Here is a 15,712-nt window from a genome sequence, read left to right on the forward strand (position 1 = left end):
GTGGAACACCCGACTAATGATTTCATGGATCTCGCCAGATCGAGGGATAAAGATAATTCGAAAGGAAAAGGTGCGCCCTACACCTTTAACGGGACTCGACGTTTGATCTCACATCCTAATTAATATAATAATTAGCGACGGTAAAGCACAAAAGTTAAATTTTTTAAGGTCAAAATCTACTTAAAATACCTACTTTTAAGCGTCTTTTGTGATTTTCGCAAAGGCTCCGATTGTTCATGTTTAGGGATTGTCTTTTTAGCTTATTTATTTTCTTTATTTCATTATTGATACTGAGTTTTTTTTATTTATTTTTTGTTTGGCCCTTTATCAACTAGCACAAATTAAAATTATTTATCTTGTTTGTAGGCTTTTAGCCATTGGTTATCAATTATTCATAAATTTAAATTTTATTAGTTTTTATGCGAGACCTTTTTGAAAAAATAAATATTTTTTTTGTTTTTTTTAATTCTTTTTATTCAATTTAGGAATTTTTTATTTGATATTATTAAGTTTTCTTAGTTTTTTATTTGAAGAAAATCATTTCTATTTTATTTTTTCTAGATTTCTTAGTTTTTTTATATATAAAGACTTGAAATAATTTTTTTTACCGAGAAGAAAAATTTGGATGAATAAGAGTTAAATATCTTGAATGTTACACAAATTTTAATTTAATTATAATGTTCTAAGTTTTTTGTTTTCCTTTTCGGGTAATACAATAGAATGAACGTTGAAAAAATAAAAGATACTCTGATTTTTTTAATTTTTTTAAAAAAAATTTCACAGTGGCCTCCCTCTGCCACTGTGACCTCTTGCCAATACATCAACTCCTCCACAAACAAAGGAAGGTGTTCAGAAGGCTTTGAGTTATCCTAAATTAAAAGAATAAGGATTGATTTGAAACAATGATTTTTATGAGAAACGATTTAGATAAATATATAAACTATAAGGAGCAAAATGATTTTTTCCCTTTAATCCTTGCAATAAACGAAACCGAGGGACAAACAACTCTCAATTTTTAGGAATAGGAATCAGTTACGACGTTACATCCCTCGACTGACACTCCCTCTCTCTCTCTCTCTCTCAAGCCTCCATTAAAGCAGCAACTAATCCAGATCCAGTCACTCAAATCTACTCATCTAATCCACTTTTAACTACATTGAATTGCTAGCAGAAATGCATACTCGAGGTGGATCAAGTAGCCGGGGGCAATCCGGTTTAGGATTCGGGTCACGGGTTTCTTCTCTTTTGCTAGCCATGTTTGCAACCATGGCTACAATTTATGTTGCTGGCCGGTTAGTCAATCCCTTTTAAATTAATAGTTACAGCCCCATTATTTTTTAGTAATTAAGTGTTTGATTAGTGTTTCGTAATTATAGTTTATGGCAGGATGCAGAGACTAGATTACATTTAGTTGAAGAACTTGATGAAAGAATTGGACAGGTTAGTGTAATTTATTTATTTTTTTTCTTTTGGGTTTAAGTTTATTTGATAAATGAATTAATGAACATTTTTTATTATCATTTTAGGGGAAATCTGCTGTTTCTGTTGATGATACATTAAAAATCATAGCTTGCAGGTAATTAGCTAAAAAAGTTATTTTTTTTTTTAATTTTGTACGTTGGGTCAAATTTGAGAAGCTATAGTGTTATTTAATGTGGTTGGAGTTAATTGCTTAATTTATTGCTGTTTAGGGAGCAACAGAAGAGGTTATCAGCTGTTGAGATGGAATTAGCTGCAGCGAGGCAGGCAGGTTTTGTTTCGAACAAATTGGTTGATAAGGGTGATGGGCATTCTAAGAAAAGGATTTTAGTTGTTATTGGAATTATTACAACGTTTGGTCGAAAGAAGAATAGGGATGCTATTAGGAAGGCGTGGATGCCTACTGGTAAAATTGATTGCCCCTATGCAAGTTTGGAAAATTGTTTGTGTAGTTGGTGGTGGTTATTGATATAGGTGTTGGATTTCTTGACATGGCAGTAGAGTGCAATGTAGATCACTGATTGTATATAGATTTATGTGGTAATAAAGGAGGGGTGTCTGGGCATCATAATTCTTGCAACAATAGTTTTACTTGTCTGAGCAGAATTTTGGCAGGGTTTTTCATGTTGAGAGAGTACTAAACATTTCCGTAAGATTGGTCTTTAGTTGTACTATTTATAAGAATGTTAGTATGCTCCCAACATGGAGGAATTTGCTAGTGTAAAACTAACAGTTACTAGAATTGATATATGATTTGGTGGGTATAGCTAATTTAGTGAGTACCGAGAAAGGTCTCTGATAATGGCCTTGGGGATTGTTTGAAGGCTGATTACTTCTATGATAGAGAGCTTATGTTGCATCCATCTTTTATACATCTGAGGCCTTTTAAATGTATTACTATATACGTTTGGTTGCTTCTTTGGATGGTAGTTAACCTACAGTTGCAATATGTGCAGGTGCAGCCCTAAAAAAAATGGAGGATGAAAAGGGCATTGTTTTGCGATTTGTAATAGGAAGAAGGTTTCTGTTCGATGGTTTATTTTCATTTTAGAGAGACACTAGCTTCTTCTTTTTCTAATTCTGTCTTCAGAAAATCTTGGGGTCATTCTGTTTTTTAAGTCAGCATTACATTTTGCAGTGCAAATCGTGGAGACAGTTTGGACAGGGAGATCGACAATGAAAATAGGCAGACTAATGACTTCATTGTTCTCGTAAGTTTACCTGTTATTCTGTTAATTAGAATTAATTTAAGAACATTTTCTTTTTAAGGTCTTGTTAAATCTTTGCATGCTGGAAAGATTTATACTAAATTCTGCTTTACTAGAAGTTAAGTTTCTTAATCTTTCAACTTTTATAAGATATTTGAATTGTGAAGTATAATAATCACTGCTCTTTGCCTAAGCATTAAATATCCAGGTGTAGACAATCTTAATTTATAATTTTGGCAATGGAGCCTAAATCTTAGTTTACTAAGAAACAAACTAAATTGAATTGTGCTTCTGTCAGGCAACCTGAATTAATGTCGTAGTGGTTGGTGTATGGGGGTAATAAGCTCCATTGGTGTCAGACAGCATGTTTAAATACATGGTAATTTGAAGGAGCAGATTTTAGTTGTATTGTTTACATTCCTTTCTTGCCTCAACAGGATGGTCAAGTGGAGGCCACAGAGGAGCAACCAAAAAAGTCAAAATTATTCTTTATACATGCTGTGGAGACCTGGGATGCTGAATTTTATGCTAAGGTCAATGATGATGTTTATGTTAATATTGGTATGTAGTCTTCAGTAGCATCGTTGTGATAATTAAGCCAACTGCATGTGGCATCATTGTGTGATATACTAGAAAAAGGACCTTATAGGTTATTATTATAAAGGGTTTATTTATGTGAATAATTGAACAAACAGTTGTAATGTTGAGAATAGAAACAAGAAATAAAGAATACAGCTTCAAAATTTTGAGAAAAGTAATACTTGACCTCCTGGGTTATTTTGGAACTTGAATGCTGCAAAACTATGTAATTGCATTCCACATGGAGTACTGCTGTTTATCCTTCACTTTGATGTGCAGATGCCCTGGGAGCAACCCTTTCTACTCACTTGGATAAACCTCGCACTTATATTGGGTGTATGAAATCAGGCGAAGTTTTTTCTGAGCCGTGAGTTTGATCAAAATTCTTTATCCAACAATAACTCCTGTCTTGGTGTAGAAAATAATAATGTTTCATAAGAATGTTATCTGGAACCCTGATATTATATGTATTTTATAGGACCCACAAATGGTATGAACCAGACTGGTGGAAATTCGGCGATGCAAAATCGTAAGTAATAGAGAATTGGTTTTGTCATATTTTTTACAATGGAAGGATATTTGTGCTCTTTATAGTTTGCATATATGCATGGCAAGGTAAGCCTGCCTTTTGATGGTTTGTTTGGTCTTGATACAAAAACACCTATTCTGTCATGGCTTTCATAAATCCCATAATAGCTCTTTAATGTGTGAATAAGTGAACCAATTTTCTGTCGCACGGTGCTAAACACAATTGTAGCTTGATTTCCTCTGTTCATCTCTGCTATGTTGTCTAAATAATGACTCACTCCACATATTACTCTTAGTCCATCAAAGTTACTATAATATAACTGGTGCAGATAAAATACACTGCCAATTCTTCAAATCTGTAGTTAAGAAATCTCTTTATGGTGCAGATATTTCCGACACGCGTCAGGTGAAATTTATGCCATTTCACGAGCTTTGGCTCAGTTTATTTCAATTAACAGGTAGATTTTTCACTTTCTAGCTAATATGCATGACAAAAGAATGTATTTGACTTCAACAAGTCGACCCACTTATTTTGTTTTTACAGGTCCCTTCTCCGTACATATGCCCATGATGATGTCAGTACTGGGTCATGGTTCATTGGGCTTGATGTAAAGCACATTGATGAATCAAAATTTTGCTGCTCCTCATGGGCCACAGGTCTCTTTCTTTCTTGTGTGTGTGTGTGTACAAACAACAACTTTATTAGGAAGAAGTCATGGAAGAGCAAGAAAGAGGCCATAATAATATAACTGATTTGCTGGTTCCAACCTATAGTCTTCAAGTAACACCCTGATGGAGCTTTGACAGTGTGATTCAGTCATGATAGAGAAATACTTATATGTATGCACAAATCAGTTATAATATTGCCTGTTGGCAGTGTCCCATGACATCTATAAAAAGCACTGCCACCCAAGACTTGGTTTCTAATATAGTGACCAAGCAAGGTCAGATGTTGAGTTAAAAAATGATGTCTTGCCCATATCTGTCTGACATGATGAACTAGAAATTGGGTGCATGAATGCTAGCCCTTTTCCTTCTTGATAATAGCTGTTTATTCTCAAAGAGAAGATATCATATCTCCAGGGTCAATATTCTAATTCTATTTGATACCCCAGGGTCAATATGTGCAGCTGTGTGATTGGATCTGCCTTGTTAACACTGCACCTGAATCTAATACATAGCAAGGTAGGCCATGTCAACATGTAACAAGAAAGGGTTCTGTTTGCATTTCCCGTTGCGTGAACCCTCTCTCTGGTTTCTGATGACAGACACGCACGAACATCATGTAATGCATCTGGTGAGAGTTGATCCTGATTGCGACGAAAGTGTGAAATTGTTGATAGAAGATGTATTGTGATACTCTCGCCTTTAAACAACCAGTCTAGGGTCGTTCAAAACCTTTGGGCGAGCCACTTAGCAATTATGAAGATTTTTTACACTGCAGGAGAAGTTTCTCACTGATATATCTTGTAATTGGTTTCTGAGTTGATTCTTGAACTTCTGTTGTCGAGTTATCCTTAAGCACAATTAAAGAGACTCGGATTCTTTCGGATTTCTTTTCTCAGTGGGAAGCAGATCCTTTTTGTACTTGGTTAACTTAGAACAGTGTACTCTTTGATTTTCATGTTCTTTATAAACTATCACTGACAGTTAGAATGTTCATGGATTGGTTTCTAAAACATTTTATGACTGGCTTTCCTTTTGACTATCCATTATCACTGCTACATTTTTGGGTTTTCCACATTGGAAATAGAAATTGTTTGGTGAGCCTGGTGACTTTTCAACTCACTCGGAACAGCGTTGAAATTGAAACCGGTTTGATGCTAGGATGAGTGTTATATCTAGTGATGCTTTGTTTAAGGGATTTCCATCACCTTTCAAATTCATATCTGCCCGACTTTTATGTTTTCCTGCTGTTCGATATTCTCAACACTTTACTCTAAGGACTACTAGTAGTCGAACTCTGGCACGATTGGCTTCCACGTCCAAAGTTAGATTCCCCATTACCTTTCAACTGGTGCACGGGGGATTCTGGGATGGTTCTTCATGGTCGGAGGATTAATAACTAGTCTGGTGGTGAGGTAAACCTACAAAAAAAGGAAAAACTCAAAAGATCTCCTCGAAGCAAATCTTGAAAGTGGAACGAGGGCTAATAAAGAGAGGTGCATTGTATCTCTCTTTATATGACATGAAAATGACAACACGAAACATATCCAATACCATTATCATGCCCAGGACATTTCCTTTGAAATTATGCTAGCACTTCTAGACAAGAAAAACGCGGAGACAAGCTGGATTTTGTCCACCCTTGAAATTCAGTAGCTGCTGCGACCTTGTCTGAGGGTCTAAGCTTCCTTCCGTGGGTCCTTATTTGAGAGAGTAACATGGGACATCTTTTCCAGCATCGTTGCGAAAGAGAGGATCAAAACTGCTCATAAGTCAACAAATCATTCTTTCTGCTTTTTCAAACCATCTTCTTATAACTTCTTCCTCTCCATCGCTTTCTCGCTCACTCTTCAGGAAAAGGGCAAAAAAATCGGCGTTCTTAATTTATTGATTTTCATATATTTAAATCCTTTTCGTCCAATCTCTTCTATGAACTATTTTCCTTTTCCTATCATTAGCTTTATGTTTTTAGGTTTTTGTTTATATTAAAGGAAACAAAATTCATGTCAAAAAGGTTCGAGCTTCTTTCTTTCTCTGTTTTTTTGTTCGTATAAACAACATATCCTTTTAACTGCATCGTCTACGTTTGAAAACACTTTTGACTGACGTTAACTGCTCTCTTCCACGAACTCAATATTATGGGATGAATGAAGAAAATAAATGAATCGGTTTCCTTCATTTAATTGAAACGCTTTTAACCCTTTATTCAACGAATTTTGTTCATACATTAGCACCTTTTCGGCAATCTTTTCCCTTCTGACACAGCTCAACACTTTTCCCTATTACAGGATGGCCGAGCATTGCAGAAAACGTAGACCGCCAAGCTCGCATTCAAATGCTAGGGCTAATGTGTTTGATCACCTTTCAACTTTTTCCTCTGTTTTTGCTAATAAACTTGGCCAATAACTTGTGTTGCTTGCTAAAAAGATCAACTTCCGTTTCAGCTTTTAATTAGTATCTTGCAATTCCAAATTCAACATATTGTCTTTCAATTTTTGTAGTAGAAAACATGTCTATAGCATTAACACAAAATTAAGTTCAGGTCATCATGCCCACGGCATATTGTTGGCAAGATAGCTAGTTATTAACAAAAAAACTAAAAGTGTTCAGTGCGATTTACTGTGGATTGCAATAGTTGATATCGAGGTTGCCTGGAAATTATCAATTTCCTTTTCGTGCATCTTCCCAGTTGAATTGGCTCATCTCGCAGCGTCCGTCTGCAGCTCTCTCTCGTTTTTTTCATCGATTTCTGGTCTTGAGCCTGTGGTCTGAAGGCTTGGATTAGTGTGGCTTGGTGGCCACTTTTGGATTGTCTATTGGCGTGATAATCAACCGCTTTCTGGGGTTTTATGCCCTTATCCTTGATCGGTTAGCAATGATTGTGCATTAAATATTAATTTAAATCCCTTCCCAACTTGCCATGTCCTTTGCACTGTTCTTCACCTTGGAGACTTGGGGTTGCTTTTTGCCAGACAAGTCTCGTTTTGCTTTCAATTCTTGATTTTCCTCAGTCGATTTCTATCTTTTTCACGTCAACGGTATCTTATTTCGATTAGCCTTCCCTATCTATGATCAACTTATCTGCATGCTCCTCTTCAAGTCTCTTCTCTTCTCCCATTTTGGACTTCTCAATCTGCAATCGGAAAACAAAATCCCGTTATGTGAATATTATGAAGAACAGCCACACAACAAGTACAAGGAAATTATTTCTTTTTATTTTCTTATTTAGATAGTGAAATTCTCTCATCCTAAAAACTCCTAAACTAGCCAGCAAAAATGAAAGAAGAACCGAAACAAACCACAAATAGCATATATTTTATGCAGTCCGTCTAACGGCATAAAGTAGTCAACAAAGAGACAGAACAGTCCGACACTTGCCACTTCAATATTCCCTGCCTACACCAGATGAGGCCAATTTCTTACCAAATCGAAATTGAATTATTGGTTTTGCAATTGTAAGGCTGTGTTATGTTGCCTGTATTCTTCCTCCAATTGAACGAATCCTGCAAAAAATAATAATAATAATAATAATAATGCATCGGGTACAGGGGCATGGGTCTAGCCAATAAGGAGCCATGGAAAGATCCATTTGCGACTTTTATTTTAACCACTTCCTTTTGTTTTTCCTCCATGGTTTGGAATTTTGGATGCTTCCAATAGGGTTGCCAAATGGGGTTTTGAGACACTTGTCATGGCATGAGTGGTTAAGCTTGTTGGGCCTTTACAGGGAACTTTGTACACAGTGTTGTATGGTTTGACCTAACTACACAGACAGCAATGGGGGCCAGTGATTTAATTGCTTTGTGACAACAGCAATTAATTCCGAAGGGAATTACCTGTTGAGGTAAAATAGACTTTTCATAAGGTACCTTGGTTATTATTAGATTCGGATCAGTAGGTTTTTTTTGCATTTTAAAAGTAAATTATCTTTAAAAACAAAGACTTATTTAAGCGGTGTCCGAGAGTTTTTATTTTATTTTCATCTTCTTTTAATTACTATAAAGTTAAATGAGTACAGAGATTGTGACATGCACTTCTGAATTGGAACGTTGCTGTTGAGTATGAGGGGGACACCAAGTGAAAACTGAAAAACTAATTGGATTTTTAAAAGTCAACTCTTTCAACAGTGGGTCAAGTTGAGTCAAATTCTTCTAATTGAGTCAGATTCTATTATTTTCCCTTTGCAGTTAGAATGACTTGGTGTTGACAAAAACGAAGAGGAATGTCTTTAGTTTTTCATGTAACTTTATTTAATTCATAATTTCATAACAGATTAGTTGATTTATTATATTATATTATGCAATGAAAGAATTAGGTATGTTTAAAATAATGTCTAAAAACACGGTTGAAATAATGTTTTTTAAAATTTTTAATTTTTTTTTTTACTTAATTTTGTTCTTCCATGTTTATTTGGCTGAAAGTTGGAGTATATTGTTTTTTCCTTTTTGGAAAAAAAATTTTCTCCTAAGTTCTTGTGATTAAAAATATATATATATTTTTTTACTATTGTAGCTTATTTTTCTTATCATTTGATTAAATAAAAACCAACTTATATGATCAATTAGGACTATAACCCGAGTTGTAAATTTTTCTTATTTCTTTAAAGTGCGCTAGTGGCATCTAAACATATTTTTTATGGAAAAAAAAAAGATAATACAGTGCTGCAACATAACACAGGCCCACATATAATATATAGCTGATCATAAAAATAAAATTAGTTGTTGTTGCACAAAATGTGTTTGACACATTAACAATACTTTAAAAGGCATGGGGATTTACTATGCAAAAATATGTTGTGGATCCCCTAACAAAACATTGTGGACTCACTGTTCATGGTTTTTTTTTTTTACCCTTACAAAAAAAGGCAGAGGAAATGGGTTCCCTTAATTTTTGAAGTTTAAGAAAAAAATTAATTTTAATCCAAAACTTTATTTTCTCATTCTTTTCTTAATTCATGGTTTGAGAGAGGAGAGAGAACATCGTCATATTCTAACGGTAGAGAAAAAATCATCATTGACACTAATTTCAACTACTAGAATAACCATTCTTAATGTCAATGAGTTTTATTTGGTGATAAGAGTTATTCTAATGTCACATTCAAATTTCCTAAAAAAACAAGTCTAAACTGGGAAAGATTATTAGTTTAAGGTTGATTTTGAGTTTTTGTACTATTTTTAAGGTCATTGATGGGATCTATCAAGTATATAGGGGGTTATAGGTGTTTTGGGTAAGTAAATGGGTTGAAAATCTAATTTTCAGGCAAAAAATACCTAGGACTTGATTTTTTGACAACTCTTGATCGTCGAAAACTAGGCCAGTAGATAATGGTTATATGTAGTTTTTTTTTTAATTAAAGAGCAGACAACACATCGTTTACCTTTAAAAAAAGATGGGCGGACAATATGTTCTTTACGCTCTATTGTTGGAAAAAATAAAGGTCATGCCTTTTCATGGGCTAGACACATGAGTAGGCCATACCCTGACCTGTTTGTATTTTTATTTTTTTTATTTAATGGATTTTTAACCCCTTAAAATAAAATAAAAAATACATCATTTCATTGTTTGTTTGTTTTTTTAAAGGTCTTTTTTTATTTGACTTATAAAAAACCCTTCTTTTGTTATCAATTTTTAAATAAACTAGGACTATTTTTTTTTTCAATTCCATGTTCAACCCCTAGTTTTGTTTTTTTTTTTAATATGTTGTTTGATGTAAAAAAAGTTCCATACACCTGGTTGATGTTTAATTAAATGGGGTGTATGACCCGAATCATTGGTCTAATAGGTTGATTCTAGTTAACTCGAGATTTGTTTTGTAATTTTTTAAATTGAATATTTTTATTTTCAATTTTTTCCTTGATTTTTTTTACATTTATTATTAAAAATACATGTTAAAAAAGCATGCATATTATTGTTTTCTAAGAGAAAATTTATCTAGTCCGTGGTAAAACGCGAGCAAAATGACTAGTTATTTCCTATTTATCATAACATATTTTTTAGTTTTGAAAGTATGATTATAATCCTTGACTTGTCCCCATTTCACACTTATTAGCTAACCCTAAAACTACACTGTGGACTTGGAACAGACAAATATTTTCTTATCTTAGCCATGCCCAGCATTTTGCCAAGACAGAAGATGAGACGCATACACCAGACCATTATTCCTATATTATCCAATCCAACGGCCCAAACTAACGTCACCCAACTTCCCAGCACCATAATCAACGGCCAAAATCATTCTAACCACATCAATCACAAAATTTCATAGACCCCACACACTTCAATCCAGAAACAAAACGACATCACATAATGATCAGACATACTTTTCATACAGTTCGGCCAAAATTTAATAGTGGCCCCCACCTGTGCGTCCCTCATTCTTCCACGTCACCTCCAGTTTCCCCGTTCACCGTTATTTTTCTCCCCCGCCAGTTACTCAAACGAAACCCCCATACCACCACACCACAGCATATGCAGAAATCATGCACGGTCCCTATACCTTCAGTGTTGTTTTTATTAAACCCTATATTTTAAATCATGCGAAATCAATCCTTTTATTTTCAATCATGTTATTCAGCTTTTTTTTTAACTGACCTGATATCTATACGAATGCCAATTACTATGTGGAATTGGATGGAGGACCTCAAACTGATTTCAATTTGAGATAGAAGAGCATATTTGACTAAAAAGTACTTGATTTGATCAAATATAAGAAGAAAAAGGACTGTAATAATTTATAGCAAAAACAAAAAAAACACACATTTCTGCTATCGGTTACTGAAAAAACCCATGAAACATAGCCGTTGTTTATTTATTTCTCTCTCTCTCTCTAGCATGAAAAATCTTGACAGATTTTATTTATAGTACTCTTGCAGAACTGAGAGCACTATTGTTTTCAAGCTACTTTAACCTTCAAAGAAATCATAACTTGTATGTTTTCACCTTTCTTTCTTTCACTTTTTTATTTTTTATTTATTTTTATCTAAATCATCTTTGTCATGCAATGTGTCATTTCATTGTAATGCATTTTCTTAGTATGCTACTAATTTGTAATTCTGGGTTTTGCTTGAGGTTGGTTTGTTAGTGTTACAGATCTGAAAAATTAAGGTATGAGTCAACTGTTAAGTGTGTGTGTACTATGTTGCAAGAGAGCGAGTAAGATTGTTTGTGCTGGCTTACCTTGTGTTGGGTTTTGTGATGTGTGTGTTTTTTGAGAAATTGAGCAGAAAAGTTAGGGAAGAGAAAAACAAAAAGAGAAGAGCATGAATCTGGTGAAGAAATTCTTGCTTTAAAAATTGAAATGAGTCCACTTTTTGACCAAAACCCATTATTCAAAGCCTGCAAAAGTTTCGTTCTTTAATGTGTAAAACAACCCAGAGTTCATCTCTACTTTTCTAGACAATTATCTCGGAATTTGCCCTTTTCTTTTTTGCTCTCTCTTTCCCTCGTTTATTCACATTCTGTGTTCAGTTTTCTTTTTTTAAAAAATTCGTACTTGTTTATTTTATTCATTTATTTTTGTCCTGGCTTGAAACCATATACGCCATTTTGCAGGGAAAGAGAGAGAAAGAAAGTGAAACAAAACCCTCGAAGGAAAAAGCAAGAAACAGCTCGTTTTTTTGCTTCCATGGAAGCGAAGCACATTTTGTGTTTCATTTTACTGGTGGGGTTTGTTTTGTTTCAAGTAAATGCAGACCCAGTTGAGGATAAGCAAGCATTGCTTGATTTTGTTCACTATTTGCCACATTCTCGGTCTTTAAACTGGAAAGAGAGCTCCCCAGTTTGCAATAACTGGAGTGGAGTCATTTGCAGTGGAGATGGGACTCGTGTAATTTCTGTAAGGTTGCCTGGTGTTGGATTTCATGGCCCGATTCCACCAAACACTCTCAGTCGTCTCTCAGCATTGCAGGTTTTGAGCCTTAGATCCAATGGTATCAGTGGGGAGTTCCCTTTTGAATTCTCTAATTTAAAGAATCTGTCTTTTCTTTATCTTCAGTATAATAATTTATCTGGGTCATTGCCATTTGATTTTTCTGTTTGGCCTAATCTTACCATTGTTAATCTGTCCAACAATCGGTTTAATGGGAGTATTCCTTATTCGTTTTCGAATTTGAGTCACCTTGCTGTTTTGAATCTCGCGAACAATTCGTTTTCTGGTGAAGTCCCTGATTTTAATTTACCAAATCTGCAGCAGATAAACATGTCTAATAATAATCTTACTGGTAGTGTACCAAGGTCACTTAGAAGATTCCCTAATTCAGTGTTTTCTGGTAACAACATTCCATTTGAAGCTTTTCCTCCTCATGCTCCACCGGTTGTTACTCCATCTGCCACACCCTATCCAAGATCTAGGAATAGTAGGGGACTTGGTGAAAAAGCATTGCTAGGGATTATAGTTGCTGCTTGTGTTTTGGGGCTTGTAGCATTTGTTTACTTGATAGTTGTTTGTTGTTCGAGAAAGAAGGGCGAGGATGAGTTTTCAGGGAAGTTGCAGAAAGGAGGAATGTCACCAGAGAAAGTGGTGTCAAGGAGTCAGGATGCTAATAATAGATTGACTTTCTTTGAGGGGTGTAACTATGCATTTGATTTGGAAGATTTGTTGAGGGCTTCTGCTGAGATACTGGGAAAAGGTACATTTGGTATGGCTTATAAGGCTATTCTGGAGGACGCAACCACAGTGGTTGTGAAGAGGTTGAAGGAAGTGAGTGTTGGGAAGCGAGACTTTGAGCAGCAGATGGAGGTTGTTGGAAGTATTAGGCACGAGAATGTGGTTGAACTGAAGGCGTATTACTATTCCAAAGATGAGAAGCTGATGGTGTATGATTATTTCAGTCAGGGGAGCGTTGCCTCCATGCTACATGGTATGTTGCCTTTTTTCAATATTCTTTTTTTTTGCTTATATTCTTGGAGTTCAATTATGCTTGCCATTTCTAAAACAGCAAAAATAAAATGCCAGTATTTGTAATTTTCAATTTCAGAACTAGATGCTTTCAAAGACTACTCATTCAGCATACATGCAGGTGTTTGAGTTCTTGTCATAGCATACATGCATACATTATACATGTGTGAATTCTGTTTCAACTTAACTGGAGGAAATTCACCGCACCTATCCTCTAGATGATTCTGATAGTGTAATACTCTAATACATATTTGCTTAATATCTGATACATGCTTGTTGAAAGATCTCCTTAAGGACCCCTACTCAAGGGCAAGGCGGCCAACTTTTGTTGCTATCTTTGAATGGGCTTCGGTTCATGCATGATATGCCCTGCTGGCCTTGCTAGGTGTGGTGTACTTTGGAAAAGTAAAGGTGGACTTCTTGTTTCATCATCTATGCGTTGTAACTCTTACTGCCTAAAAGAATGCATGAAAGTAATATTGATGGCGGAGTATATGCTTGTGTCCTATTTAGGAATATTTAGGCAAAGCTGTAAGATTTAACAGAAACTGTGGCCCTTAAGTGCAATCAAGAGGGGAATCTTTTCCTAAATTGTAGTTAAGCTAGTGGTTGAATTGAGAATTACTGAGATTCTTGAAATGGAAAGAGAGTTTCGTAGATGGACTTATTGAGATAATCTTTGAGTCTGTTCTTGATTTTTCTTTTCCCCATATGTGATCTCTGCACAGTTTGAGTATCTATTTTTAGCAGGAAATCCATGATATCAGATAGTTGTAATTTAGTGGTGAGATCAATGTGAGACACGACTGAAAAACTATGACATCTTTACTACAATTGAATTTTCTAAAACAAATGCTTCCATTATTTTCCAGAAAGGATTGATTTGCTCTTTAGTTGAATACTTGTCACATGAAGATTCATCCGAGTGCAGGAGAAGGTTGGTTGGTCATGTAAGCCATAATTGAACTGTAAGGTTTGCTGTCCGAGGAACAGTCAAATCTTGTGATCAAGTATGGCTATTCCTCAACTTTGAGAATTTTCTAGTAAGACATACTGTGTGGTGGATGCTTGTTGATCTCCTCCATACTGTTTTCTTTGTGTGTAAATTGGTTAATGACTAGGAGTTGCATATATCATCTGATGCATTGGGAAACTTTGCAGGAAAAAGAGGAGGTGAGCGAATCCCTCTTGATTGGGACACCAGAATGAGAATTGCTATAGGTGCAGCAAGAGGCATTGCTCTTATCCATGCAGAGAATGGTGGGAAATTTGTCCATGGAAACATCAAATCCTCCAACATCTTTCTTAATTCTCGGTGTTATGGTTGTGTATCTGATCTTGGTTTGGTGACTATAACAAGCTCATTAGCCCCACCTATTGCTCGTGCTGCTGGTTATCGTGCCCCAGAAGTAGCAGACACCCGAAAAGCAGCACAGCCTTCTGATATCTACAGCTTTGGAGTGGTGTTACTGGAGCTTCTCACTGGAAAGTCCCCCATTCATACCACGGGAAGTGATGAGATTATCCACTTAGTCAGGTGGGTTCATTCTGTTGTTAGGGAGGAGTGGACAGCTGAAGTGTTTGATGTTGAGCTGATGAGGTATCCAAACATCGAGGAAGAGATGGTGGAGATGTTGCAGATAGCAATGTCCTGCGTGGTGAGAATGCCAGACCAAAGACCTAAAATGACAGAGGTGGTGAAAATGATAGAGAATGTCCGGCAGATCGATACTGAGAATCATCAACCTTCTGAAAGCAGATCTGAAAGTTCTACACCGCCACCTCTGGTGGTTGAAAGAGAATCCTGAATCTCCTTAAGAGCAAGCTGATCCATTCGGTCTACCCTTTTCTTTATTTTTTAAATCTTTTTCTTTATTTTTTCCTGTCTGGTTTTTTATCATCTCAATTTTTCCGAACTGTTCCAGTGAACTGTTTCTGATGAAACTTTTGTCATCTAGAACCTAGTGAGAGAGGTAAGGTTGGGCAAATCAGCAAAATCAGCATATCAGTGGACTTTTGATGCCTGAGAAAGTGGTTCTGTGCATCAGCAGCTTATTGATCCATGTAAATGTTAAAGCATTTTCTCTCAACTGATATTCTTGATTGAATGCAAAATCATGCTAGTTGCATATTTTATGAACGAATACTTAAGCAGAGAGAACCCTGACGCCCCACTGTGATTGCTTTTGAAAAGCGTGAAGTCGGATTAGCTCGAAGGACAGGCATTCTTTATCAAGATTCAGTTGGTCTTCCCCGAAGATCAGTTTGCTTTGGTGCTAAACTGATCTTCAGAAAGAGTAACTAGTGATTTTACTTGGTTTCCTGTACTGGCAGAATTAATTAATAATCTTCACGT

At 35.6% G+C, this 15,712-nt stretch overlaps 2 protein-coding genes across 3 annotated transcripts; both read left to right on the forward strand.

Annotated features, from left to right (window-relative positions):
- Positions 1-1,013: 1,013 nt before the first annotated feature.
- Positions 1,014-5,456, forward strand: LOC7458225 (hydroxyproline O-galactosyltransferase HPGT1). The gene is made up of 13 exons (XM_002303586.4): positions 1,014-1,292; positions 1,377-1,440; positions 1,527-1,576; positions 1,692-1,885; positions 2,436-2,499; positions 2,618-2,690; positions 3,125-3,248; positions 3,546-3,633; positions 3,745-3,795; positions 4,181-4,252; positions 4,339-4,451; positions 4,910-4,979; positions 5,063-5,456. Exons 1-12 carry the CDS (start codon positions 1,174-1,176, stop codon positions 4,930-4,932), a joined length of 1,035 nt encoding a protein of 344 aa, XP_002303622.1. The 5' UTR covers positions 1,014-1,173; the 3' UTR covers positions 4,933-4,979; positions 5,063-5,456.
- A 5,764-nt stretch (positions 5,457-11,220) lies between these two features.
- Positions 11,221-15,496, forward strand: LOC7497820 (probable inactive receptor kinase At4g23740). Of its 2 annotated transcripts, none has more exons than XM_024597117.2 (3): positions 11,221-11,387; positions 12,012-13,318; positions 14,518-15,496. In XM_024597117.2, exons 2-3 carry the CDS (start codon positions 12,085-12,087, stop codon positions 15,162-15,164), a joined length of 1,881 nt encoding a protein of 626 aa, XP_024452885.1. In that variant the 5' UTR covers positions 11,221-11,387; positions 12,012-12,084; the 3' UTR covers positions 15,165-15,496. The 2 variants fall into 2 exon arrangements, with proteins under 2 accessions (XP_024452885.1, XP_002303623.1); XM_002303587.4 differs by lacking the exon at positions 11,221-11,387 and adding an exon at positions 11,405-11,564.
- The last annotated feature ends 216 nt before the right edge of the window (positions 15,497-15,712 follow it).

Source organism: Populus trichocarpa, chromosome 3 (genome assembly GCF_000002775.5).
Source record: "Populus trichocarpa isolate Nisqually-1 chromosome 3, P.trichocarpa_v4.1, whole genome shotgun sequence".
Taxonomy (NCBI): Eukaryota; Viridiplantae; Streptophyta; class Magnoliopsida; order Malpighiales; family Salicaceae; genus Populus; species Populus trichocarpa.

Coding starts and splice junctions, on each gene's coding strand:
- LOC7497820 (XM_024597117.2), top strand. CDS start 12,085: ATGGAAGCGAAGCACATTTTGTGTTTCATTTTACTGGTGGGGTTTGTT. Junction 13,319..14,517: donor CGTTGCCTCCATGCTACATG/GTATGTTGCCTT, acceptor GAAACTTTGCAG/GAAAAAGAGGAGGTGAGCGA.
- LOC7458225 (XM_002303586.4), top strand. CDS start 1,174: ATGCATACTCGAGGTGGATCAAGTAGCCGGGGGCAATCCGGTTTAGGA. Junction 1,293..1,376: donor ACAATTTATGTTGCTGGCCG/GTTAGTCAATCC, acceptor TCGTAATTATAG/TTTATGGCAGGATGCAGAGA. Junction 3,796..4,180: donor AAATTCGGCGATGCAAAATC/GTAAGTAATAGA, acceptor TTTATGGTGCAG/ATATTTCCGACACGCGTCAG.